This window comes from Larus michahellis, chromosome 17 (genome assembly GCF_964199755.1).
Source record: "Larus michahellis chromosome 17, bLarMic1.1, whole genome shotgun sequence".
Taxonomy (NCBI): domain Eukaryota; kingdom Metazoa; phylum Chordata; class Aves; order Charadriiformes; family Laridae; genus Larus; species Larus michahellis.
In genome coordinates, this window is record NC_133912.1 from 6,694,011 (window position 1) to 6,721,766 (window position 27,756).

Genomic DNA, 27,756 nt, shown 5'->3' on the forward strand with positions numbered 1-27,756 from the left:
TGTCCTGAGCTCACTCTCTGAGGCCAGAGACTGCAACTGGGGACAGACAACGAGACTGGCCAAAGGACAAGGAGCCCTGCTGGTTTAGCACAACAATACTGGACAGGTTTTTTGACCTTACAGCACAGTAGACTCTGGAGGACACGATGGGAGGTGACTAATGCACTGAAGTGACTTTCTAGAGGACTTTCTGGTGAGTCCACTGGAGCTGCAATAATCAGGGAGGCACAAACATCTCAGGTCAGGCTTTCATACTCAATCACAAGGAAGAATGCCGTTGCTACTGTACATCCAGACAGATGTACAGTATATGGTTGGGACTTACACTTATGACCAGTATCATAGGAGGCAAGTTGTATCTTAAACTCTAGACCTGAGTGAGTTTAGTGCCTTTAATCACAAGCCAGAGGCTTGTATCTAGCCACCAACACAAGAGACCTGTCCAGGGCAGGTTCTTCCTCTCTCACTAAAACTCTTTCCAGTCTTTTCTACCTGGACTTTTAAACAAAGATACACTAGTGCAAATCACCCTTCAAACCAATGTGGAGCTCTCTTGCACACAAGAGCTTTAAATCTTCTCCATAAAGCTAACTACCCCAGTAGCTATAAATCTCAGGAAAGACAAGTACTTGGAAACAGGCTCACCCAGTGAGGAGTTGCAAAGCATGAGGGACCAGTGGGGGGTATTTTTTTTGGCTTCAGCTCCGAGGGCATAAAGATAGATTTCACTTGGCTAAGTTGTAGAATGCAATTAAGGAACATGCTGCCTTCCCCTGCTAGTGGAGGAGAAAGGTTTCTTAATGGAGCCAAATCACTTTGACGAACTAAATAATTTGCACAGTGAAGATCTTCAAGCTTCTTGTTAGTGAACCAGAAAGGCAACAGCAAGCGCACTGAAAGGTAGGGCAGCAAATCTAATTCCTCTCTCAAGAAAATGATTGGGGATTATAGGAAATTGCAGTAATAAGGAAATTAAGTGTCATAATAATTGAAAATAAAGAGAGAGAACTCCTAGACCAAGGACTTGCAGTGACAAGGCTCCAGCTAATGTTACGCACAAGCTATACCCAGGTGGTGCACACACAAAAAATCGATTACAACAGGGCTTTGGCCAAGATTGTCTAAAAGGACTCCCAAAAAAGCTATTGCTAGAGAACATCCTTGTTACTGTTACACTGCAAGTAAGTAATGCAAGTATGGACTGTCATCACCAGAGCCCAATTTAGCATGGTTACAGTACACATGCAAAGGACTTGACAGCATAGAAAAATGCAGCCAGAACTAACCCCTCCAGCGCATGCACTGAGCTGGCTATTCCAGAACTATCATAACTACTCTATCTCAGAAAACTACAGGGGCAACACTTTGCTAACTTGATACATGTTTTCTGTATGGGAGCTGGCTTACATGCCAACTGCCAGAAACATGGTATCAGAGTGGAAATCTGTCTGCGCTGATCTGTTCAGACAGGTCCAAAGAAGTTTTTCTTAATTTAGGGCATCTCTGCTCCCTTTCTATACTAGGAAGACTCGTGGTTATCTGAAAGTCTGAAGACTCACTCCTTCCCCTTCTGTAGGAGTGCATTAACACACAAAAAACTTTAATAAATGTCATTTAAAAACATGTGTGCCCTGGGGTTTTGAAGAGGAATGCCCCAGTATCCTGCCAAAAACAGGTCAGTGTGGGAAAATTATGGATCTGTGGCTTTAGGTTGAGATTTATCACCATAAGTAAGCGCTACATCCTTCAATGTCATGTGTCCTTTCATCTAGCAAATACAAAATCATACTAAGACCACAGATCAAAACCATGTTCTTATTCTTAGGGTGAGGGGGAGATGGAAGAAAAATGCCATCTTAATTTCTAACAGTTTAAGGTGGAACTATCTTCATAACTCTTGCCTTGTCTGAATTGAACTCAGCAAAAAGCCAGAGGGAAATGCCACCTGCACTCCAGCATCACTGTACTGAAGGACAGAGGAGACAGGGCTTTCCTGATGCCCCTGACACAGGCTGACCCCTCATTCTCACCAGATTGATAGTGTCTGACTTTTTATTATGTGTCCAGTCATTGTTTCAGGGTGCTGCATGGGAGGTGCAGGGGAGCACGAGGGCTGCAGCCCCAGGAGGCAGTGATACAGCACAAAAAGGCAGACAGGAAATTGGGGAGGTGGGAATTGCCAAAACCAGACTTGGGATGCGTTTGTCCTGATAACAGAGGATGCAAATAAACTCCACTGAAGTCGACAGGCCTTTTCTCACGGATTTTAGTGGAAGTAAGATTTTACCTTGGGATTGAATAAATATTCTCTTCCCAAACTCCAGCCTTTCTTGAAGCAGATGGGCTGAAACACACTCCACACTCAGAACAGAAAATGAAAACATGACCTGGCAATCATTGGAAGGCTCCCACAACCTTGTCTTTTATGAACGCCCACATGTCATTGCTACACAAACAAGATCTGCCAGTGTGGGAGACTTTGGGGCAATATTCCAGCAAGACAGGAGAAACAAATACCAAAAGAAGAGAGCAACAGCATTTTAACAGCTTGCCTGGAAGAGTAAATATTGACTGGTTAACTGGAAAAAGCCAGCTCATCCTCCTTTTTGGTGAGGGCAGTTCCGACAGGAGGAGCACTCACTAGTTAGCAAGCACACTGGGCTTACAAAACAGTACAAGGAAGTTTCTTAGCAAATATTTCTGGAAGGTGGTACTGAATGGCTGATCTGCACAATGGCTCTGTTCATGAACAAAGGAATCCCAGAGCCTGTCTGCAGCCTCTAGAGAGTAAGCTAAAAACAGGCAAGAAATTCACATGACACTAACGGTAAGCAGGGTTGGGTTCTCCGCACACCTCCCTGTCCCAGCTGAGGAGGATGGCTGTGGAGTTCAAACAGATTGCCAGAAACAGCACGTGCTCCAGCAGAGCAGGAAACTAAACCCAGCTCCTCTTGGGGAGATGTTGGACAATGGTCTGCCCTCTTTTGTCAAAAACTCCTTTCAAAAGATTGAGTGACTCAGCTTTCGCCTGCACCAGCTTTCCTCAGCAGTATTTGCTGTCCAAGCACCATCACCATTTCAGTCAGCTAATGGAGAACTGGTCAAACCTATTTATGGCATAAAGACCAAGCACAAAAACACATCAATAATTTTCATCATCCCACTGTTAGGCACAAAGTCCACAGAAATGCATCTGTGAACTCACCAGTAAAAAATGCTAAAATTCACAGTCCGTCTCATGCACAGTCCTTTACTAGTGTAACTGGAGTGCCCTACATGGTGACTGCCAGACAGACGAGGTAAAAAGAAGGCTTTTGGGGGTTGTAACACAGCTCTAGAGTCATCTGACTCTCTCACAGACATCACAGCCACTCTCACAATGAAAGCTCGGACACACACCCCCCCGCTATTCCTGCAAATCATTAATGCAGCAGGCATGTTAGACTGTAACTGACATTTAAGAGGCAGTCCTGTTAACCCTGAGTCTGTTAGTGAGCACTCTGTAATCTTTTCTTTCACTCTGTTTAGGAGAAAATACCTCCCTGCCTGAATACCATGGAATATATGCTGTGGCCAAAATTCCAGGGAGTTTTCATGATGTCAAAAAAAGAGAAAAGCTCCTGCAGTTAGCAGTTCTGCCCTGTTCTCCACATTCTCACAAAATGTAGAAATCAGAGAGCCGATTTCTTCCCTGCCTAAATTACTACTATTCCCTCTCACCTGTCTGTGGCCAAAAAAGTGGATGAGAATTGCATCTATTCCTTCATGACAACTCCCATCTCCAGGCCTGCTATTGCTGGGAAAGGCAAGTACAGCCTTGGATTCTGCACCAGCTCCTGCTTGAGAACAACTATTTATTTTGGACTGCCAGAAAGATAATATATTTGTTAGCAAATTAGGTAAGATAGAGGACAGGGAGTCTAACTGAAAGGAAGCAATTAATCGTTAGTTTTCCTTACAGACATGGGTTAACTGTCAATAAGTGCCAAGTCTCTAGAGAAAATGAGATCCAGAAATAATTCCAATTAGGCAGGAAAGTTTTCTGGGTTGCTTTAAGAATGGGAGGGGACTTGCTTTGCCAGAAGGCCCAGGTTCAGCTTCTAATTTCTTGTGCAAAGGGACCATCAGCAATCCCTGAGCAAGGGAGAAGGGAAACAGCATGGCGGGGTGGCATCGTTTCCTCACTCCCTGCCTGTTCAGCACCTCCATCTCCCAACCTGCCTGATTGTACTACCAATAGTGTGCAGCTTTAAATGTCTGTAGAAATCTGGAAAACACACCACACTCTTCACAGGCACTGCAGGAGGCTCTCCCCGTGGCGGGCAGCAGTCCAACTTGCACAGGAATTCAACACGCGCACACACGTACACTCAAAACTTTTCCACTGACTGCAGGACTTCAGGCAGGGCATTCTGCTCTCACTCAGTCCAGCACCCAGGATTTGAAGGTGAGAAGTCCGCAGCCTCTAGCCTCATGCATGCCAGCTGCAGGCTGGGTTCAGACTACCCCAGGCAACAGGCAGCACAGTGCTTACCTTGAGAGATGCGTACCTGTGATGAACCAGGAAACCTGACTGACTGTTTGGTGGAATGCTCAGACACACACATAGCACGAGCTAGCTGTATTACAACCTGAGTTCCTCACAGACAGGACCATCAGAGGGAAAGGACTTTACAGAAGCTACTGAAACGATGAGGAGGAACAGCGTGTTCTGGAAAGATCAAGCACTGACCACAGTGCAGGAGACTAACCCAGGAATATAAAGAAAGGAATGTTCCCCCTCTCCAGCCATGACCACTTCTGCACCCCCGTGGAGGGGCTGGTGCATCCTCTTCTCTCAGGTCTGGCTGCCACAAAGCCACCTGAACCAGCTAAATGAAAACTCCACTGCAATCTTAACAAGTGATACATAACTGTGCTTGTAGTGAGGAAAAGCAACAGTCAGCATTACCTCCTCCTTCACATCCCCACTGAAACAGAGAGGAGGGTGCCATGACCTGCCTGCCCAGCTTGCTGGGCACAGCCTGCTGCTCACCTGTGTAGGAAGAGCACTCCAGACCCTGTCTCCACACAGCAACAGGGTCCAGCTGCTGGATGAGCCCCTCCAGGAGCATCTTGCACCCTCCTGTGATGTCTCCTCCAGCCAGAGCACAAAGGCACTGGCGGCCAAGAGCAGGCCATCAGAGCACAGGGGCAGAGAGCTCTATTCTAATTTGACCCTCTGGAGAGAAAACACCCAGGCATCAGCCACTGACCTCCACTCCCTCTCCGGTGCGATCCCAGCAAAGTCAGCCTTGCCACACGAGTGCAAGGTTGCAGTCCTGAAACTCAAGGTCTTACCTGTAGCAAAACCCCCAATTCCCCACCCCATCCCCAAGACTTTCAGCCCACTTGTCAGCCCTGAAGCCCGCGTCTCTCCTCGCTTCTAGTGGAGCATGATGCCCTCTCCTGGGAGCCCGAGGAAGCGGCTGGGGAAGAGTTTCCCAGCCGGAGTGGGGTGAACCTCAGCAAGGTTCCCACCACGGACCCACTGCCTTGAGGCTGGAAGGGAGGAATGGGGGCTCAAACAGAGATTCCCAGCTGTTAGCTGTGATCCCACGTCCATGTATGAGTTTCTGTCGGCCATGGCCTCCAAAGGCAGACCAGCTTAACAGAACTGAAGAAGAATAAAGCTCTCTATTTGAAAACTGCTGTCCCCATCTCCTAGAGCTGCCACCACTGACCCCCAGCCTGCAGAGGATGTTGTATAGAAAGCAAGAAAAGCTGAATGATCACAAAAATGCTTGCAAGCTGAGAGGAAATTAACATGTTTTCTGTGGGGCAGGTCCTCCAAATCAGAGGATGCCTCACCCAACCTAATTTCTTCACACAAGCACACTCTGCTTCCACATGGTTCCACCTCCTGTCCTCTCAAGTCTCCCCTACAGTCTCTTCTATGCCTTACGCCATCCTCACTGTATATACCTGGCTGAAAAAGTACAAACACCTCTTCCTAATTCTACATGCTACACGCTTCTCCCTTTGCTTTTTCACCTCTGCCACCCTCTGCTCTCCCAGTCTCTACAATTCACCACCAAGCCTGAGGCAGAGATTTATAGCCCTGCATCACTCTCCTCCTTCATAGAAGCTGTTAGTTTCTGCTTGGTACCCAGCATAACTGGCTTAGACCAGAGAGCTGTACACATTTCTCTCTAAATCTCCCTGGTATCGCTTGATGAGTGACCCAAGCATCCTGTTTCCTTAAAGATACTACCCATTGCCCTCTGCATCTGTCCCTGCATCAAAGAGGAGAGAAGCCTGCGAGTTCTCTGAACACTCCCCTGATGAAGAGGTATCTGCAGGCAAAGAAGGTATGTGGAAAGGGGGCTCCAGCAAACAGATGCACAGGTGGCCAACTGGAGACATGAAATATTGTCTCCTCCCTCTCACCTCCTCACTGCACTAGGGATGCGGCATCAGACACCGGCTCCAGCTGTTTGCAAAGCAAGCCACAGGGTGTGGGGAGCGTGGCAACATGACAAGCGCTGTGTTTTCACTGCAGTCCATTGCCTGAACTGGTAGATGGACCTGTTTTGCCAGGCTTAGCCGGAAGAAACAGAGGTAAAGCAGGGCTGCAAGGCAGTCACCTAGAGAAAGAATGAGAAATGTTCTTGAGATTTTAGCTCCCACACCAACCCTCCCCACACCCTTAACAGCAACATCCACTGGAGAGGAGCTGGCCATTCTTTAATAATTTTAAAAATACCTCCTTTATCCTTTCTCCAAGCCTACAGCATGTCCTGGCTATTCTGTGCTGGCTCCATTTTATACAGATAATGACACAGGGTGCAGTCTGAGCAGCTTTGGGGCTTTTATGTACAGCAGAGCATTACCAAACAAGTGAAGGTAAGAAGAGGAGCCTTGGGTTCTCACAGAAAGCTGAACTCAATTCTCTGGAGCAAATACTGAGTGCACAAAATATAAAACCTGCTTTTCAAGAGAAGATAAAGCACCCTACAGCTAAAAGTACTCATGCCAAACAACTGAAAGGGGCAGAGAGAGCAACAGCACAGGCAGGCAGGAGGGCTGAGGGAATCTGTGCTTGATAGATTTGGCATGGGGAGAAGACCACTGTTTCATTTGGATGGGAAAGCTAACAGTCTTGAATGAGACAGCAGTCCTGTTAGGCCAGATATATTCACGTTACAAGACAGCCTGCGCAGTCCAGCGACCGGCTGCAAAGCTTGTTGAAGTCGGCATTTCCACTGACTTTTGGCGAGCCTTAGATCTGTCCCTCCTCAAAAATGGCAGAGAACGGAAGTGCTGTCATCCCTGTTTCATGATGCAAAGGAGCTTTCTCAGTTATGCAGGGTGTTGTTGGAGCTGAGTAGGGAACTGGACCCAGTACTTCTGCTTTAGCCACCAAAGCAGCTGGATTGCATACCTACACACTGCGGTGACTGTGGCAAGTGCTCTGCCCAGTTGCTTATTACTTCTGTTTTCCCATCCCTCTCCAAAATAGCTGGTATTTGCCATCCTGCTGACATTGGAGCAGATGAGACATCTCATTAGCACAGCTACAACTTGGGAGGCTGGAAGACCAAGGAGGATGAGCTCAGGTGGGAAGAAGCAACAACAACAGCAGAAGCAGGCAGATTCTGGAGAAGCAGAGATCCCTTTTCCTTGCCAGCTTCCCTAGTGAAGAGCCAGAGAGAAAATAATGGATATTTATAAGCAAACCTGTCTCTAAGGCAGCAGTTTCCAAAGTCTAATAATAGGGTTTGGACTTGTTTATTGCGTGATTCAGACAGCATTGCATAAAGCTGCTGGAAAGCTCCTGTCTGTCCCCAGAGCGCATTCCCAAGACATTGTGAGTTAGAGGAGGGCCTGACTCCAGCTGCAGTGGGTTCAAGCCACCAGGGTATCAGCAAGTTCTGTCTCTTCAGAGGTGCAGTCAGAGCCAGCAGAGATGCTGGAGCAAACCAGGCTGTGCAGAAATATAAGAGCCTCCTCCCAGGGAAAGCCACCCACCCGCTCCCTGTCTTGAAACAGCAAGGTAAGAAGCCAAGGAGCCTGATAATTGCACCTCTTGCTTTGACCCTTTGGTTTCTCACAGCTGCAGCAGCACTGAGCAGAGTCCAGGAAGCCCTGGTGCAATGCACTGTGCAATGCAGGCAAGGACTGCACCTGCCTCAAAGATTTTGCAACAGTGGAAAGAATGTCAGGGATGTGGAAAGCTACCTGTCCTCAAAATCAAGGCAAAAACCCGTCTGTAGATTGCCGCTACTATGCCTGGACCACTGGGCTGGTCTCAAACCAGAGAGGGTAGTATGGGCAACGGCTTATGAGTTCACCACAAAAACCACATCCAGTGGCCCTGTTGTTTCTTGCTGACTCAGATACAATGTGGTGAAAGTGCAGGTTCCCCAGCCAAGCAGGAGGGGAGGATTAAAAACAGGAAAGGTCAAAACAGCCTCCTCTTTGTATGAGGCAGAAAACAGGGCTGGGCTCTGCAGCACAGGGCAGCACCTGGACAGCATGTTCTGAGGCAGAATAATTGCAGTGATCAGTTCTCCACCCTGCTCTTCACCAGACTGACAGTCTTTCCAACTGGCCCGTTTCAACACAGGACAGAAGAAACTTCACAGAGAATGTTTCTTCGCTCACTCCAGGCATGACAAGTTCTAAAACAACGTCAAGTGGACTATTAGAAACCAGAGAAGACCAGAGCAGCCTCCTCTGTGCTGGGTGGAACACAGAGGAGCTTGCACTTTTTTTTTGAAGCCTGTTTAGTCAACGATGTTTAAACACTTATCCAGTAATTCACCTCCCAAGCAGGATTCATGGAGTTACAGGACAAGCGAGTGACAGTATCACCTGAGAACCCAGGCTCCTGGCTCTCTATAGTCTCTAGTCAGGCATCCAGCCACATGCACTTGTTTGGAGGAGACTAGGGAGTCTCCGCCTCTTCATCCAGTCTCAAACCCTGCCTCTTCACTGATCCCAAAAGAAAATGCACCTCTGTCCAGTCCTGGTTGCAGTTCTCCAGTCTCACATGGTGGTTACCCTCTGGATGAAGAACTGGGCAGGAAGGCAGAAGAGGACTGCATTGATCAAGAGTCCTGCTAGGCTATGATGCTCTCTCACCCTGAATATCCACCCTGACCTTTTTTTGCTGCTTAGCAGACACAGCTGGACAGATGGGGTCTCATTAGTACCTCTCCATGCAAGCAGACAGAGGCAAGTGCAGTTATTCATGGGGACATGTGCTGAATCTCAGCAGGGCTGCGATGATGCTCAGGTTCTGACAGATGCTGGAGGAGAAAGAAATTCACAGCTCTTTCCTCCACCAGTGCCTGGAGAGCTAGGAACTCAAAACCACAGAATTTCATTACCAGGGCCTGTCTCCACTGCTACTTTGAGCCCTTCTTACAGCAACAAAATAAACACACAACTCTCTAACTCGATACCTTTTTTTGGATGTGAGGTGGACTCAAATACTAAGACAGTCCCTGCTTCTGAGGTTAGTACAAGTAGCAAGGAAACATCTGTTACCAGTAAGGCCAAAACCAAGCACTGTCTAAGCATTAGGCTCACTAGAGAAAAAGCAGGGGAATAGAGGAGAGAAACAGCAGCTGTTATTTGACACTGACCATCACTGTCCCAGGTACCAAACTTTGGTCCAATCCCTTCACTATGACCCAGAGGATGCACAGTCTGCATTGGAAATAACGTCCCCCCACCATGCTTTACAGAAATCTCCTGTATGTTGGCAATTCAGCACAGCAAGTGAAAGTGCTTCCCCATTCCTATGGAGAGAAGAGTTGTCAAACAGCAGCTGTGCTCTGATATGACAGCCCAGCTGCCAACATGCCATAAATCTGTCCTAGAACAACCAGCTCCAGTGCAGATCTGCTAGTCACACCTGAAAGCTGGCCTGTGGCATTCCCAGCTAAGCCAGCCTGAAGCCTTCCCATCCTACATACAGCCCTCAACATCTTATTCACTCTTATTCATGTCCAAGGTATCTGCTCTACACACCTCAACTCCTTTGACTCTGCTTCTTCACACGCACTCTCAGCTCCTGGCTTCTAAGAGAGTACATTATTTCAAATAATTTTCCTACAGAAAGAAGACAAAAAACTTTGAACAGGAGAAAAACCCTGAGTCAAGGAAAGCTGAAGTATCAGCTCTGTGGAGATGCAGTGTCCCTTTCGTTTTCCTTTCAAAAAGTGCAAATTTGCATTGAACAGCCTTGGAAACGTGTCAGGAGTGCCCTCTTCTGACATGGCCCCAAGCCCAGGCAGAGCTCTAGGTGGAGATGACCAGCTTACACATACGCCTGCCTTTGAAGCAGGTTGTAGCTGAACCCCAGGAACAGGTAGAAAAAGCAGGAGCAGAACTGAAACGGAACTTAAATCCTGCTGCAGCAGACAAGCAGGAAAAAATAGTTTTGTGGAAATCGTGACTTCCCTCAGCCTATTTCTGAGAGTGTCGATCTGACTCCTTGCTGGCGCTTCCTCAGGGACTCTCCACCTCAGTGCTCTTTTTTGCAAAGGCTGGATGAGCTCAGACAAGATGAAATTTACAGGGTCCCAGTATTTCACAGCAGCACTTGTCCAACCTGCGGTGCTCTCAGCCTCAGCTTAAAGGTGGAAAAGTAATGCCAGCAAAGAGGCTAGGAATACTGTAACCCCTGTACATTCTCTGACCACTGCAAATGTCTTGCAGCACCTCTCAGCTTCATGCGAGACACCTCATCTAGCCACAGTCATGACCACAAGGTTGTGCCCATCTATGGTTCTGTGAGGAAACCAGCTTCTGTCAGTGCGTCAGGTCAGACACTAGCAGCACCATAGAAAGCCATCTGGGCTCTTTTCCAGAACCAGCCAGGATAACACGAAGAGCCCTTTCTCCAAAGACAGAATCTACACAATCCTGATGTGCTACCCAACAGGTTTGGCCACAACACTCCTCTCTGCCGGAGGCAACTCTAGGCAGGGAATCCAGCTGAGTCAGATCAGCAATTTGTGGTTTGACCCTTTACCCACAAGCTCACAAACCACACGACTTTATTTATTTGTTAATAGACATCATAAATTAGCTGTACCAAACCTGCCTCCTCACAATGAGATCATACATTTGCTTTAATTAGGGTCAAAGCCATAAGAAAATAAAAAGAAAAATAATCTGAAGCCCCTCCCTCAAGCTTGCTAACAAAACCAGAAACGCCAACTACAAAATGCCATTAAAAATGTTCTGTTTTCTATGCAGCTCCACCTTTTGACACAACTGTCTTTGCATCCACATCTGCATTCAAAAAGCAAGATCCTTTATCCAGCTATACCTGAGCCAGGTAGTCAATTCTTGCAGTCTCTTCCTCAGGCCCTGATACACATACTCCTTGGACTTGTATTGCTCACTCCATCAAGTCTGTTTATTTACTAGTAATCCTCTCATTACTGATGGCTTTTTGCTTAATCTCAACACTGCAAAGAGTGCAACAGCCCTGACTTGTGAATTATTAAAAGATAAGGGGAGCTTTAGCATTTCGTATCAGAAATCTCACCTATGGCTCATTCTTTATGACAGAAAGACCATTGGTAGCAACTTCACCTCCTCATTCCCAGTGCTCTCAGCTGGGATCAACAGGTTGCCTCTGTGCTATATTCTGTCTGCCCAGCAGCACTACCCGTGACAATTATACACTAGCAGGGACTAAAGGAAGAGAGGCCCCAGCTCCTTTACCAGCTGCCAGGAGGGCTGGTTCTGTGCCAAAGACACTAGATGAGAAACAACTTGTAGGCAGACTCCATGGGTGACCTTAAATGAGTTGTTGGGTCAAGATCTTTGCAGTACTGAGACTCCCAACTTCTCCCTGAAATCAGCATTAAAATGTGATCTGCTCTCGTAATCAATGAAAGTAACAACCTTCCCTTTCTCTGCCTCTTATCTTTAGCCTGCCAGTTCTCCAGGTGGCAGGACTGACTCCACCGGTTTGCATGGTAAGCAGCAAAATGGAGTCCCTGCCTTGATTTGAAACTGTGAAATTCAAAGCTGTCCAGCTGTCCACTACCTGTAGCCGCACCTGCATTTACTACCAGGAACCAAACATTTGCCGCATTCTTCTGGAAAACATTGATAACTCCTAATTATTGTCAAGTTATCAGTCTCCCACCACCCCCCCAAAATAGGAATGAAACTGGAGAGGAAGGTGGAGCAGCCAGAGTCATTTAAAACAGATATTTACTGTACTGTTTTCACATTAAACACGAGGTTACAGGCCATGACAACATGGAACAGTCACACAAACAGCACCAGAAAGAGGTGCAATTGGTTCTTTAACTGTGTTTTTTTCTCTATTTGATTTAAGGTCGGGGATTAGCAAGGGGAGAGGTAACATGCAGGGCAAGAGTTTTGGTTTTGATTTACTGGCACTGTAGAGCCCTGTTCAACGCATGTAAACTTTTATGAGGGGTAGAGCCAGCTGGAGAGAGGTGGGGGAATACTATGAACACAGACAGTACAACATTGATCTGCAATGTGACTGACCTTTCAGACCAACTCAGCCAAGACACCAGTTACTTGGCTGAAAACCTTGAAGCTCCACACTTGACTCTTATAAAGTGTGATATTTGCACAGGGCGAAATCCACCTCTCTGAAGAGAGCCAAGACTTAGACACCACAGATGGTTCCCTAAGCCTTCAAAGTTTGAATTTAGAGTCTCAGCTTCAAACTGCTCGTCCATACAATGGGGCTGCAATGGAAGAGAACTGCATTCTCCATCCTGTAATCATCCAGACAATGAAGCAGTGCTCTGTTTGCTCTTATCATGTTTTGCACTTTATAAGCTGTGTTTCCAATAGAGCACAATGCCACTAAAAAAACTCCTCCTTAACAAAATGCAGGGGATTCACAACACCTCTTCCTATCTTTCTAAAGTTGCTCTTCCGATTCAGCCCATGCCTTGCTCCTCATCCAGTTCCTCCTGCTTTGTCCCAGCAGTGTTATGTTAGATCAAAGCCCCATTGGTACAGCCTGCCTTTCCCATCCTGCTCAGCTGTTAACCTGCAGACTGGCCGAGAGACCTACTTAGCACTGCATTCTGCACCTGGACCAACACATGTATCCTCAGAGGCATGCGCTCTTCCGTTTGGATCCCAACAGCTTCCAAACATAAAAATCTGCTTCCTGGTCCACCTGCTCTGGTGCTCTGTCACTGCACACACAGACCAATCTAGTCACAATCACAGTGGGGCATGGAGCTTCTGCAGCCTTTTTGCAAAAGGAACTTCCTTGCTGCTCCATCTCATGCCATCCCATCCCCACAGAGTTCCAAGGATGTGAGTGAAAACAATTCCCTTCATCTAGCTTGTGATACTGTATGTTTTAAAAATGGAGATGTAATAAATACAGCATTGCTCTGGGGCATGTTGGACCAATGTAACACATACTGTCTATTCTGGGAAACAGAACAGCAAAAAAAAAAAATTAATCCCTCTCCTCTCTGGATGTTTCCAGAAATTTTAAGATGCTGTAGTCTAGAATTCAAAGGACATTGTAGGTATCTTTTAAAAATTATTATAAATAGCAAACAAACCCTTGGTTTCACAAATAACAAAAACACACTGATCCCATTAAAATAGATAACTGGCTCAACTCCTAAGTTTGGGGTCTCTTCTCCCAGAAGCAGAGGTTAATACTTGAAAGTGTCTCCTGGACAGAGCAACTTTAGGTGTTTCTCTGTGATGCATGCTACTTCATTCCTTGAGATTCAGAGCATCTCAGTTAATTGTCTCTCAAGGTTTTCCTCTTTTCCCCTTCCTTTATCTTTAAAAAAAATAAATCCTAAATGTTGTTACCTGAAAAAATTCCCTAGGAGAAGGTGAGCAATACTTGAGCAGATGAGAACAGTGGAAGGGGGCAGGAGAGAGAAAAAGAGAGGCTGAGCTGGATTTTCCCAGATAGCAACCTGGAGTAAAACCTCATACTGTCATTCCTTTTTATTTTCCATTTTTCTCTTCTCTGGTATAATAGATAATAACACGGAGCAGCAGGGATAATACATTCGTAGGTGGCTGCTGGATTTTCAAATGGTTTCTTACCAATATGTTCTGTGTAGGCAGAGCAGAGACTTGACACCGAGAACTGAACGCAGACGATGCACCTTTTTTACAGCTGGAAGGTTGCAGAGCAAAATCACTTCATGGGAAATCTTTATTAGTGAATCTTACAAGCTCAATCTTTCAAAAAGGGAACTGAAGATGGCTTAGGCAGCTGTCCAAGAGTGTCAGCAGATGCTTTTGGTTTTGTTGCCCAGGTGTGTTGCTAGCCTCCCATTTTTTTCCTGGTTTGCTTCAACCTTCGGGATTTCAGAATAGTATAGTTTGCATAGCATGTGTACTGTTCTGAGAGGAGAGGGACGTAGAATGCACGCAGCAGCTTTGAGGACCTGAAACCAGAAAGGAAAAACAAATCATCCTTAAAGCGTTTATTAGCCAGTATGTTCAAAATGATACAAATGAGGCTTTGCAAAAGATCTGCGCTGGTGAGTCAGTGATATGAAGAATGCTAATTGTTCAGGCGTACGAAGACCAGTCCCATTTTCTCCTTGTCAGTGAGAAAAGCTGGTTTGTGCCAGCATCACCAGTTTAAGAGCAGCAGTCTGCCCAGTTTTTCAGCACGCCCACTAGCCATTCCAGTAGGATTATGGGGGAGAGAGGGCAGGAAGATGTTGTAATTATCAAAGGAAACTTAGATCCTGGATATCACTGTCCAAAAAGCAGACAGTACAGCCCTGTGGGCCTTCCGTATCATACAGACAGGCAGGCCTCCTGTTCCTCACAGCAGCACGCTATGAAGGTGAAAGATAGCAAGGCTGCATTTAGCTCCTGGCTTGTCCTCTTTTCTATCCAGTCTTTCTGGCCACCTATTCCTTCACACATGTCTGAAGGGCAGACAGGAGCTTTGATGGGCACTGGCATTTTGAAGTTTTGTTCTTGTGCCGGTCTTCTGTTGAGAGTATTGAATTAAAGAGGGACGAACTGCTCTAAAGCCTACAATGCAGTTTGCTGCAGGCTGCCAGCATTCATTCCATGCCCTGCTAGTGCTGGGAGCTGGCATTTCACAGCACTTTGCAACAATTGGACCAATAGAGTACTCAAGCATGGAGGGTTTAATGGCTGTATCAAATTAGTACCTTTTGTTTGGTTGCTAATTGCTGGAGCTGTGCTAACTGAGTACATTTTAAATGCATGTATTCTCCTACTGAGCAAACTAATAGTAAAATCCCGGTTTCAATGTGAAGCAGACAAATACAAGGTCCTGCAGCAGCAGCACTGAACCTTGCTAGAAGCTTCAAAAACTTGAGCAATTTACTGAAATCAGGGCTGAGGCAGTCTTGCTTCCTCAGCATTGAAGCTTATCTCTTTATCTCTTTAAGATCAGCTTGTTGGTAAACTATCAACCCTGGACAGACATGTCTAACGCCATCCACATAAAGCTTGGAAAAGCAGCAACAGCACTTGAATTTGATTTGCAGCTTGCCAAGTGGTCAGAAATGGTACACAGATCCAGCATGTACCTGCTGGTCACCGCAATTCACGCAGCTTTGCTGGTAACACAGCCAAGGTGCCGGACATCCAATTCAAGTCACTTTTTCAGATGAAAGATGAATTGTGTTTTGTTTGCTTATTGTAAGCCAGCACTGGATATCTTTCAAAAATGCAGTCTAAAAAACAATGGCAGGAACTGCCACTGTGAACTACATCTCCCTGGAGGCTCCCACGGTTCTTAGACAGCCTTACTGTAATCCATCTGAGAACAAGCAGCTCCTGATCTCCTGCAGCTTGGAGTAAAAGACCATCCAGGAAAAGACTGGTGATATGTACTTGCATTGGCATAGCACCACTCAGCAGCAGGGTCCAGTTACATAAGATGCCATACAATCACAAAACAAGGTGTTTTTCAGTTGAAACATTCCCTCTTTAGACAGACAAAGTGACAGACAAAGCAGTATTCTTTCCTTACTGGAGAGGGGAAACTGAGGCAGAAAGTACCCTCAGAGAGACTGAGCAAGTCTAAATTCCTAAAAGTACAAGTCCCAGTTCTAACTGTGAGAGTCTGCGTCCCTTCAACATCCAGCGTCTTGTAAGCCTGCTTTTTGCAAATGCTCAGCTTGTGCTTTAGGATATAAAAATGCTGACTGCTTCACTTTGAAGAACGAAAAGCTCAGTGATATTACTTAGGCCCTTTACAAATTGTAAAGCACACAGCAAAGTTCCTAAATAAAAGAATCACTGGAAATGGCTGCTCTTTGTGAATTCCTGAGGTGCGGGAATCACTGGAACATGTTCAAAGCAGACTCTCTTAGTAGCAAATAACTAGGCAGAAGATGGTAATTTTGGTGTATTCTGAACAAGGAACATTTTTTGCAGCTGTCATTTCCTTGTGCCTGGAAATTGGAGGTCAGCCCTCCCTTCAGCCTCTAGAAGCAAAGGCATCCCTTTGAAAACAAATGCTTGATTTTCCTCCTCCATTTCTTGTGCTAATAAACATCATGTCATTGCTGAACTTATTCTGGCATCTCCTCTTATGAGCCTGACAACCCCCCATAGCTACTATGGCTGCTCTCTGTGAATGGTGTGGTTTCACTTCAATTCCCTTTTGCAAAGAAAAAGAAAAGAAACAAAACCAAGAAAAAGCAACTGTGTTCAAGCTGCCTGGGATGCTGCTGAAAACAAGGAAAATGAAAAAGAAGGTAGACTACCAGCTTGCTTCTACATTATAAGAAAGGGACTGAAACTAGCACAATTCCCCAGAGCTCAGGGTGTGTGGTTGGTTTAAAATGAAGTAATTCATTGGACTAGCCTTGTGTGGTTTAGCTCAGGGACAGAGAGGAAGGCAGCACCTTCGGCTGATGGCTAAGGTCCCAAGTATACAGCCTGTAGCACTGAAAATGCTTTCAGTCGCTCAGTCCAGATGTAGAGCTGACAGCAGTCAGAACAGCACCCATTTCACATCCTCCCATTGACCTGGATGCGTCTACATAGCGACAGCCTGCCCAGGCCAGCGCTGTACAACACAGTGGGCACCCAGTAATGGTGGATCTGATTGCTGAGCAACGGAACTAAGTGCCTCAGTGCTGGTGCCTCTTACAGCTCTGCAGAAACACTACTGTCCTGTCCATACTTCCTCTTCTTTATACCTTTTGTGAGAAACACTCCCTATACCTTTTACTTGTTGGTATTCTGAAATACAGGCCCAATGCAGCTCACATGGTTGTTCTCACATGGTCTTTATGGCATACGTTCAGAATGTGCAGGATTCAGCTTTGCTTTCTAGAACAAAAGGATATTCCAGGAGCTGGTAGTAGCAAAAATCTTCTCCCAAATAAGCCAGCTCAGTGTAACCATCCTGAGTTTGCAGACAGCCTGAAACTCAGCCTGAGCAATGAAAGTCCTCCACATGCTCTTAACTTTGCTGGCAACTCAGCCCTTATTAGCAGCAGTTTAAATGTGAGTGTTCACTGTTTCACAGTTTATATCAGCAGTGAAACAAGAGGTGAAAATACTTTTGGTAAAAAGAAGATCAAAAAAGGAGAGGCAGGAATGACTGACGGAAAAAAACACTGAGGGTGGAAAATGATGAGAAACGCGGAGCTGCTCTTCCCACCAGTGGATGTCATACATAATGCCAAGGCACTCGTGACAAATAACAATACAGTGAATTAGTGTATAAAGGCCAGAGGAGACCCCAATAATGAGGTTCACCCTGCTCTTCAAGGTGAAATGATGTATTACTCAAACTGTCAAGTCCCCAAGGAGTCCTTGGTTTCCATCAGGTGTTAGCTAGTCAGGCTGCTTGTGCAATAGCAAAATGACTCTTCACTAACAAGACTTATAAAGGTGAAAAGGGAACAGTTTACATTGGTTTCAATTACCCAGTCTAAGGACACAGGTTAAAAAAAGGCAACAGAAAATAAAAGAGGCATCTTAAAAGTAATAACGTTTATGTGCTCAGAGAATCACATCTCAGATACAAAAACATGAAACCCTGAATATGGCATGGTAAATGGTAGCACCAACACAGCTATAAGGTCAACCTTTGTATTAGTTCAGCAGCAACTTTCTGACTGAAAAAAAACTCAGACTGGGCACAAGCACAAGGTTGCTCTCTCTGCTGCCAGTAACTATACAGCAGCAAAACCCGGGGTGCCTGCTCTCATCGGCAGCCATGAGAGAACCATGGCTCATGACGCACCTATAGCTCAGGAAGTCATGACAGAGCTTTAAATTCAGACAATGAACCTTTACCTCCTGCCACCTCGCTTCGTCAGGCTCAGCAACCTCAGACAACAGATGGCACATGGAAGGGGTTGGGATAACACATGACAGTGAATATATATATAATGTTCTATTTGCATTTGCTTCTAAAATTGTCCCCCAAAGACTGTGAGTGTGTGTAGCCTTAATCAGCATAGAGCTCCCAAGCAGCACATTGGTAGCAAAATCAAAGCCACAATCACTCCAAGCTGGGTAGCCGAGGGTCTAGTGCAATGCTACTGGAACACTGATGTGGCAAGGCTCTTTCAGTGGTGAGCTCCAGGCCAGAGCCAGGCAACAGGCAAATTCTGCCCATCTCTTGCTGTGCTCCAGACATGGGAGATATCCCACATTCCAGGGGGCGTCTGAATTCTTTACCAGTTTTATGGTTTCTAGGGGAGCGACTGCTGCAGTGCCCAGAGCAGCTCCCAGTTAGGATAGAGGTCACAGTTACCAGGAGGCCCAGTAGACCTGGAACCACAGTGCTGTTTGGTGCTAAGTGTATTTCTGTATATTATCTATTGGACTTCAGGAGAAAGCAACTCAACAGTTTTGTTCTACTAATGCCAATGGACGCTATTCTGGAATGGAAGCAATAGCTGCTAAGTGAGGATGTTTAAGTCCCCCCTCCCAAGATTGACATGGAATGAAAGCAGTTAAACTTAGTGGTGGGAGTTTCTTCCTAACTGCATCTTGTAACCTGAACTTCTTACTCCAGTGACAGCAGAATTCAGAAAGAAGCATGAGAAGGAAGAAGAGAAGGGAATGGCAGAGAGAAGAGACAGGAGGAAGTTGAATCTCTGCCACATGGGCAGGACCTAGTACCTTCTAGCTACTGGCATACACAGGAAGCTCATGATCAAAGCTTTCTGAAAACCCATTAACGTTTGTGCTTCCTCTAGGTGTTAAATTTTGTACCAACCATGCACCTAAGAAGTAATTTATCTACTTGTAAAATAAAAGTAGGGAAAACATTTCATGTAACATGGAGGAAAGCACCATTAAAGGGAATGAGACAGTCTCTTATCAAACGGGGGTAATGATATGCTAGAACAAGGTGACCGAATCATTAATTTTGCACTAAGAATATTTTTTTTATGGAAAACCCAAATGTTTGGAGCAAGCAGACAGCTCAGCCAGAAGAGCTGAAAAATATGTGCTCCTCAGTGGGGAGCTGTAATATATTTCCCCTTTTCTGTGCCAGATTCAGAGTGCTCAGCCAATATAGAATTAAACGGACCTGGACAAAGCAGCTTCCTGAGGAGCATAATTAGCTGGTGGCTTGGAGTGCTCTCTAATTCAATTAGCAGCACCATTTATCAGAGCCAGCTGAGATTTACATTTGCACTTGCTGACGTCAATTTGAGACTCACAGTGAGTCCCAGAAGCCTCCAGTTCAGCAGGAGTGAGCTGAACTGCTGGGGTCATTTATTTTCAAAGAACAAGAGCTGGAGGTTGCTTTTGGGTGGGGAGGTGTTTGATGGTTTGGTTTTTTTCCCAAATGCTCCTTGCTGTGCAGCCACTGAGCTGCAGACCTCAAATCTACACTGTCAGCTTCCCTCACAGCTCAGTTCAAAGTGACACTTCTTCTGTTCCTCCTTCCCTTTTATAAAAAAAGCTGCATTTCCATAGTGTTTTTACACTTATTTCATAGGTAGCAGAGGACATTTCTAAATCATTGTGTGGAAGCAGGTGTTGGGTTTGAGATATGCGTCATTCTGCTGAAGTGGGGAGCGGGGGGAAGGTACATGCTCAGAAATGCGAGCAGCCTGGATCATTATAGGAGTTCTTGATGCATCTTCACTGACTCTAGCCACAGACCTGTGTGTCTGACCCTGGGAGGAACTTTCCCCACAGATCTACTAGGCCTGGGATCCTTTCAGCTTACCAATTTCTAGCACCTACCATGCTATTACAACTGTGTTACTGCTGCTCTCCTGCAGCTGAACTCCACAGAATGATCAGTTTCTCAACTCTAAGAGAGACAGCACTGCCTAGATTTGCTGTCTGAAATTAAAATGAAACAAAACCACATAACTGTTTTTGCTGGGATTTCCATACCTTCTCTGCTATCAGGCCTGACAACAATTTTCTGGACTATAGAAGTACTTGTTGCATCCCTGAAGCCGTCTCAGGGCATGACTGATGCCCTCAGAGAACCTCCCAGCTGGATGGAGTGGCAACTCTCAGTGTCCTCCTGAGGGTCTGCAGTGCCCACTCTAGCCGGCTTGGTACTCTGCAGACTGGGATAAGGACAGAAGCAAGCAAAGCAAGGGCTAACTAGCAGCAAGGGAGACTGCTGCAGCCACAGACAGAAAGATGTACCAGTAGTACTTGCTTTGCAAATTAGGTTTTCCGATGTCAACAAAAGGACAATAGCTAATGCCTGGGTCTGCAGGGTGAGACAGACCCTCACATCTCATTCAGTTGCCAGGCAGATCTGCAATTGCCGCTAGATAACTCATCTGTCAGCTGACAATCGACTGCAAAACTTGTGTCATTTCCCCTTTTGAGAATTGCTTGAGGCCCGTTACTTTATGCAAGTTGCAACTCAATCACACTCAGGGACAAAAACCAAAGCAAACAACACTGTCTTATTTTAGAAATGCTATGACGCATTCAGAGCAACGAGCTCAACAGACCGATTATGAACATTTGCCACGGGAGACCTTTATATGGATGTTGCAGCAAAATTCCAATACTTGGATACAAAACAATGCAAAACCTGCCACTCCTATTACGAAGTTAAAGCTCCTTACTCTTTCATTCATTGCCAACAAACTCCTAGTGATAAGTGGGGAGTTAACAAACTTTTGGTCCAAGTGAGAATCTGCAACACAGGGAGGGTTTAAGAGACCTGGACAGAGTCATGGGAGCTGCAAGTTACAGCTGAGTCCCTTACTCACTCATACACCCTACCTCCCCTCCAAGGGCCAAATTACAGAAAGAAATGAAAAATATATGACAAAAATTATGAAGCAGAAATCCAAAAAGAGCCGTTCTGAAATTTGTCTTGCTCATGCTGTTGTGGATGGGCTGGCAAAAGGGGCCTTGACCTTGTCTGTAGTATCGAATTTTAAATGTGATTCCTTTAAATGACACACTATCTAAAAACAGGGCAAATCAGACCTTGCATGGTTTTTTCTTTCTGCTCTTCACTGTACCACGAGTTGTCTAGGGAAGGAAGCTGTGCCCACTGCTACGCATTTGCCCTGCTAGGCAGGCCATGGTTTCTGGCTTACTTTTCTTCTTCAGGGAGAACAGAGAATCTGTCAGACAAGCAGGGTGACAAGATAGGGAGACACTGCTGGTTCTTTCATCCCTCCGCATCAGTGATACCCCCAGGTACGTGCCAGATCCATGCCCTTCTAGTCCTTCACCAGCACTCTGCACTCGAGCTGCCCCACCTGCTGACTGCTGAAGGTGTGCTGAAGGGACAGAGCCCAGCGCTCCAACTGCAGGAGCTCTGGAGGTACTAACAGCAGGGATGGAAATCAGACCTGCTGCTATGGCAACCTGCCCTCCTCCACTAGTGAAAGCACCACACCTCCCCTCTGCTCCAGCTGTGAGGCGTTGATAAGGAACAGCATGGAGAATTTCCATGCAGCACAAGAACGGGAGTGGAGGAGGCTGGCAGGCGACACTAGCAGGGCTAAGGATCTGACTGCCTGATCTCCTCTTGGGACATGCTCTGCAAATGCTCTTCTATTCCAGTCTCCCACTAATGCAACAGCATCTTTTGTTAAGGAGGACACAGCAGTCAGAAAGATCCCCTTCCCTCCCCACCACCTTTAGATAATCTGTTCTAAGGTCTTGGTGAAAGCTTAGCCAGGGAGTATGCTCCCCTTTCCCCAACCCCAGTATTCTGCCTTTACACCTCATAGTTGCCAGAGTCAGTATGCTCTGAAGTTTCAGGACCTCCCTGTGACTCCCAGCTTCCCACAACAAGCTGCTGCTCCATGGTGAGATGCTATCTTTGCTACGACAAGCCAAGCTATTACTTCCAGTGGTAACAGCCACACACACTCTCCCTTCACAAGCCAGACATGAAGGACCACACACAGAAACTGACATCTGCATACTGAGTGGGTTATTGGAGTTTGGCTGCAGGCTTGCAGAGATACTTAGCCAACAGGAAACATACAGCTTGGGAATCTAGCTGGAGTTTAGATGACCTAAATGCAACACAAAGTACCATATATCAAATCAAAATGATTGCACAGGTTTTCACTGCCAAGCTTGGGAATAAGTTACTAGCTTCAGTCTGGCAGGAAGTACTTTGACAGCATTTCCCCTAGAAGCACAGAGCTGCAACACCACATCTACCTATGTATTCAGTCAAATTCCTGAGAAGCCAGCCAGATATTTATGCTCAGCAGGACACAGGGGTTTAGTTGTAAATAGGGAAATTCCTTAATCCTACCAATTTCCCCTAATAAGAAGGAGGGGAAAAAAGAAGAAAGAAAAATGTCATAAAGTGACTCATGCAGACGCAGCATTTAAGCAATGAAGAGAGTGACAAGGACTGAGCTCGGTACTGAGTTTGGCTCTATCTTAACTCCTTGCACTGATTCGTCATCACTGCAGCTGCAGTAGGGTCGGGATTGAGATGGTATCAGATGTACATGCACCTTACAAGAAAAAGCCCCACCTAAGTTAGGAACGAAAAAAAAATCCTGGGTGAAAGTGGAGGATTCAAAACACTTGTGTCCATCCTGTGGTAAGGCCTACCATTGCAGGCTCAATTCTCTCCCCACAAAAGGAGCTGCTACACTGTGCTTTTGCTTCCAGACATATGCTGGTTTGTATTCAGCAGGGCAGAGCCTCTAAGGGGATATGAAATAGGTTCAGAAGAGAGAGCAGTGGTATGTCTCTCATGAGCTTTAATCAAAAGCTCAGAGGCTGTGTGTGGGGCTCAAAGTGCAATAATCCAAAAGGCCTGATGAGACAGACCAACTCCTCCTCTACCAAACAACAGATAACTACAAGAAAAATGAGCAAGCATGCAAAGAAGCCATGGAGAATCCAGGACATTCTGAAGTAGTCTGTGAGATGTACATCCATACCAGAATAATTCACTTTGCTTTCATTAGGCAGTCTGGCATCTTTGCGGCCGACAGCCGCTACCTCTGAAAGCACCCCTAGCAAATTACATACCCATGGTTAACCCAAGGTGTCTTAAAGGCTCATTTGGACCTGATTCAGTGCCTCTGATTGAGTTCAAAGACTTTAGATTAGGTCCAAACAATAAAAGCTTGGCTGTTCAGCAGAGGATAGCAAGATAAACCAGCTTTAAAAACACATGAATTTGTCCTCAAAGCAGAAATGCACACTCCAGGGGTATGTGCTCCGCACAAGGAGTCCTTTGCAAAACTCTTATGCAGATGCTTCTATTGCCTCATTAATAAGACTCATTGGCCATCTCATTCTCCCTTCCTAAAGTCCTGCCCAAATGTAACAGCAGGTCTCTCGGAAAACATAGTTCATGAAAAACCTTGCCAAGAAAACTTGTTTGTGTCAGCAGGCTGGGAACATTAGAACACTCCTGGGAGTTGCTCTAACATTATCACTCTCTCCATGTTCAACCACTTTTACCAGTCCCCTCCCTGGAGGGTTGTATTACTAGGAAGTAATAAGGTCCCACATAGAAAAAAGGAGGGTACTGAACTCTGTTAGTTTTTTACAGAGATTTTTCCAGTCAGCCTCTCTGTCCTGTTATGACAGCTACATGACCAGAGCTTTAAATGACTAAATAACCATCCCCTTACAGCTGAGGATTTCTCTATTTGCAGGAATGTATTAATAACATTCCCAGTTTGACAACCCTAACTCCACCCTGTTAGCCTGGAGGAGAGCAATTTCAATTTCTGCTTCTCACAGAAATTCCTGTTCAGACATGCAAGTAAGTTTTTCAGTGAGCAATAGAACTAATGAAGAACGGATTTTAACAGAGGTCTCCTCCATGGATTCTCTGATGCCTAATAAGGTGTGACCATGTTGACTTTTCACTCGATGAGATTGCCTCCTCTCTCTGCCTGCCAGCTTTCATAAAATTTGCCCGTGCTCTTTGAGACTGACTTACACCTGTCCTGAACTTGGCTGAAACAAGACAGCAGATACAAAAGTCAGTTTGGTTTGCCTTTAGAAAGCAAACCAAAAAACATTACTTCAGCGAGAAGTGCACAGAGAGGATTCTTTTAAAAATAATCCTTCTCACCACCCTTCTCAGCTAGCTTCACCCTCTAAAGCAACCTAGGTCATAAATATTGCAAAGGTTTGACAAAGGTTCCACTTTAGCCAGCAAGCTGCCTTTACTGGGAACTGTATTTCAAGCTGGCATTTGCCAATGTCTCTTTCCTTCCTGTATACAGCTACTTTTGCAAGTGAGTAATTGAACAGAATTAATTCACAGACCTGCCAGCCTTTCCCCCTCCCTCTTAAATGTGCAAAGCATACCTGGAAGCATCTAGGAATGGCTTGTAGGCAATGGTTACCCACTCTTCTTTGTTGGAGGAATACCTTGGCTCCCTTGGTGTTTCAGCTGCTGTATCCAAGTCCACCAGATAGTGGCATTTCGAAACGTCAATCTGCAGAAAGACAGACATCCTTGTGGTTTATTTCCTGCTGGCTTCTGGTTGTATGTGTTCCTTTATACAGGCTGTTATTTATCAATGAGAAGGGGGTTAAATTTCGAGCAACAAGTTAAAAGCTCCATGCAGGATACATGGTAAACTATTTTGAATAAGTAAACAGGGGGGAACAGGGAACAAGTAAAACCTTTATGGGGGAATACAAGGTACCACTACTGCTCTGGTCATAGGAAGAGAGTCCTAGGGTCCCTCTCTGAGGAAGTACCACTGCCAGCTCGCTTAGTTAGGAACTGTCAAGTCACAGAGGGGAATTTGAGGCGGCAGAACCAATTCTGTTTTTCCTGGTGGTTGTCTAACTAGCTATTTAAAACTTCTTACAACACCAACTCCACAAGCTCCCCTGGCAAAAGGCTTCACTATCTCTATTGTTAGAAAGGTTTCCTGATGTCCACAATGAATCTTTTTCTGTCTCAGTTCATGCTTGTTCCTACTTGTTTTACATCACAAACAAGGAAAACATCATTTTCTTTGTGATAGTTATACTAGATAGTTATACTAGAGTTCTGTTATCTGATGATGGCTCTTGTCTTCTCCACAACCCTATTTTACTCTGTAGTCATGTTTTCCACTCCTGTGATCATTCTTGCAGGTCTTCAATTAGCCATGTCTATCCTGAATGCATTTCCCAATGCATGAAGTACAATGAAGGACTTTTTAATGCGGAGCAGCAAAGCAACAGTTGCACAACATGCTCCTGTGCATATAACCCTCTATGTGGCTCATCTCTTTATACAGCAGCATGGCATTACTAAGCTGTATTCATCCAATGATTTGTTGCACCCCTGGATCCTTTCCTGAAGGACTTGTGCCCAACTGGCTGGTCTTCAACCCACATGTATTCACCTAATTATTTCTGTTTAGTGCACTGTCCATACTAAATTTCATCCTTTTTATTTTCAGATTCTTTCTCCAATTTGGCAAAATCACTTTGAATTCTAATTATGTACTTCCTCCCACATTATTTGTTATTTAATAAGCCTGTTGCTTATTCCTCCTTCCCCCCTGCAAATAAAAACTCTGAAAGTGACAAACCTTTGCAGTTTCCAGTACATCCTCTCATTTTGAGTGATCTATGGATAACTATGCCTATCACTACTGTAACAGCAATTCATGAATTCTGCTCCAAAGTACATGCACAATAGTGAGAAGAGCACCTTATGTCAAGGCACATCCAGAGGAATATTTCTGTAGACCAGAGGAATACTATACATGGATGCTGGGAAGTGTACCAACTCAGCACGCCTTTGTCATGATCATGAGCTGTTTGTAATGTATAAACATCCAAAGACACTGCCAATTAACACCTTGTATAGGTGCTGTCCTGGCCCTAAAGAATGTACAGGTAAGTTCACACAGTAAAGCCTTGACCCACTGCCCAAGAAAGACAACAGAATACAGGATAGATCAGGCTGAGGGGAGCCAGGGCCTCACGCTCCCCTGTTTATCCTCCTATAAGAAACAGTGTATCTGCCAACTTTCTGCAAAAGAAACCCCCTCACTCATCTAATTTTTCATGCCTTCTTTGGAAGTGCTTTTGCAATCAGTTCCATGCAATTGCAGCACATTTGGCTTGGAACACATACAGACCAATACAGGTTACCCACAAGGATCACACACGCTCCACAACCTGCTCACTCTGCAAGCTTCGTGGTACCCATCTTGTCATCTCATGGCAGGGCTTAAGCAGCATCATGGAAAACATTAAGTCATTCCGGTAGAGTAAGCTTGTTGTCTGGCACAAATTATGCTGGGGTTCGTGCATGAATAACCTGTCCTGTAGCACTGATGACTCTCACTGGCTCACTTGCAGCAGATGGACATCACATTGCACCTCTCAGACCACGTGAATTTGGTATCAGCACAGTCATGCCTTTATCAGCTGCCTATGACGCAAGTAACTGCTCTGCCCTGACCAAAATGTTTGGTGACATCCTGCCAAATCATGGAAATGCATTTGAGGAAGCAACATCACAGAAATGAATTATGTGTGTGACCTCCTAGTTAAACAAGCTGTGGGCCATGTCCTCAGGAGACTCGCATTATGCAACCTTCTCCTTCCTGCTGCAGAGAGTGCTCTTGGATATGAGCAGGCTGTACTATTCATTTATATGAATATCCTGTGTCCTTTCTGGCCAACAGCCCCCACCTTCTGCCCTCTTCTCCCCACTCTTCACAGGTATGCCTACAGATGTGCCCTTGAGCTGCTGAGGAATAAAAACTCTGCCAAGACAAATGTGAACTGTCAGCTACAAAGAAGACTTGAGTTCCTATCAGGACAAATTTCTTTTTTAATTATTTTTAATAGTAACCATCAGATGTGAGATAAGTTTCATCCAAGGCAGCCCAACAAGAGGCTATATTGCATAAAAACCTCTGCATAGAGGAGAGGAGAGGTTACAAATAAGGGCTGATGTCCTCCTGTCGAAGATCTAATTGTCTTCAAGTGCTCTAAGTCACATTTTCAAAAGTCAAATACCCCAAGCTTAAAGCCATGCTTAAATTGTACCAGGGTAGCTGTATCATTACAATACACCAGAAAAATGAGCCTCTCACAGATGCAGTGCACAGCAGCAAAGCTGAGCTTTTCCTGGCATAATTACTTTCAGCCACTGGAGGAGAGCAAGTTCTACCAGTTATTGCCCTGTACTTGGGTATTTTGCTGGCACTAGGATTTGTCAGCCAAGGGTCCTACTTTCTCACATCTGGCACTGGCTGAGTTTTCCGGCAAAAGCTTGCAGTAGTGACCTGAGAGGCACTAGAAGTCAACAGGACTGATGTCTGCAACTATCTTATGCTCTTGTGC

General features: G+C 45.5%; 1 protein-coding gene across 12 annotated transcripts in view; it reads right to left on the reverse strand.

The window, feature by feature from the left end:
* Positions 1-12,208: 12,208 nt before the first annotated feature.
* ALG9 (ALG9 alpha-1,2-mannosyltransferase) overlaps positions 12,209-27,756 on the reverse strand; it is a 37,157-nt gene continuing 21,609 nt past the window's right edge. For all 12 annotated transcript variants that reach the window (XM_074561302.1, XM_074561301.1, XM_074561303.1 and 9 more), the window contains 2 exons: positions 24,760-24,890; positions 12,209-14,432 (listed from right to left, as the gene is read on the reverse strand). In XM_074561302.1, the coding sequence (XP_074417403.1) occupies positions 14,309-14,432; positions 24,760-24,890 (255 nt within the window). In that variant the 3' untranslated portion in view covers positions 12,209-14,308. The remainder of the gene's footprint in view (positions 14,433-24,759; positions 24,891-27,756) is intronic.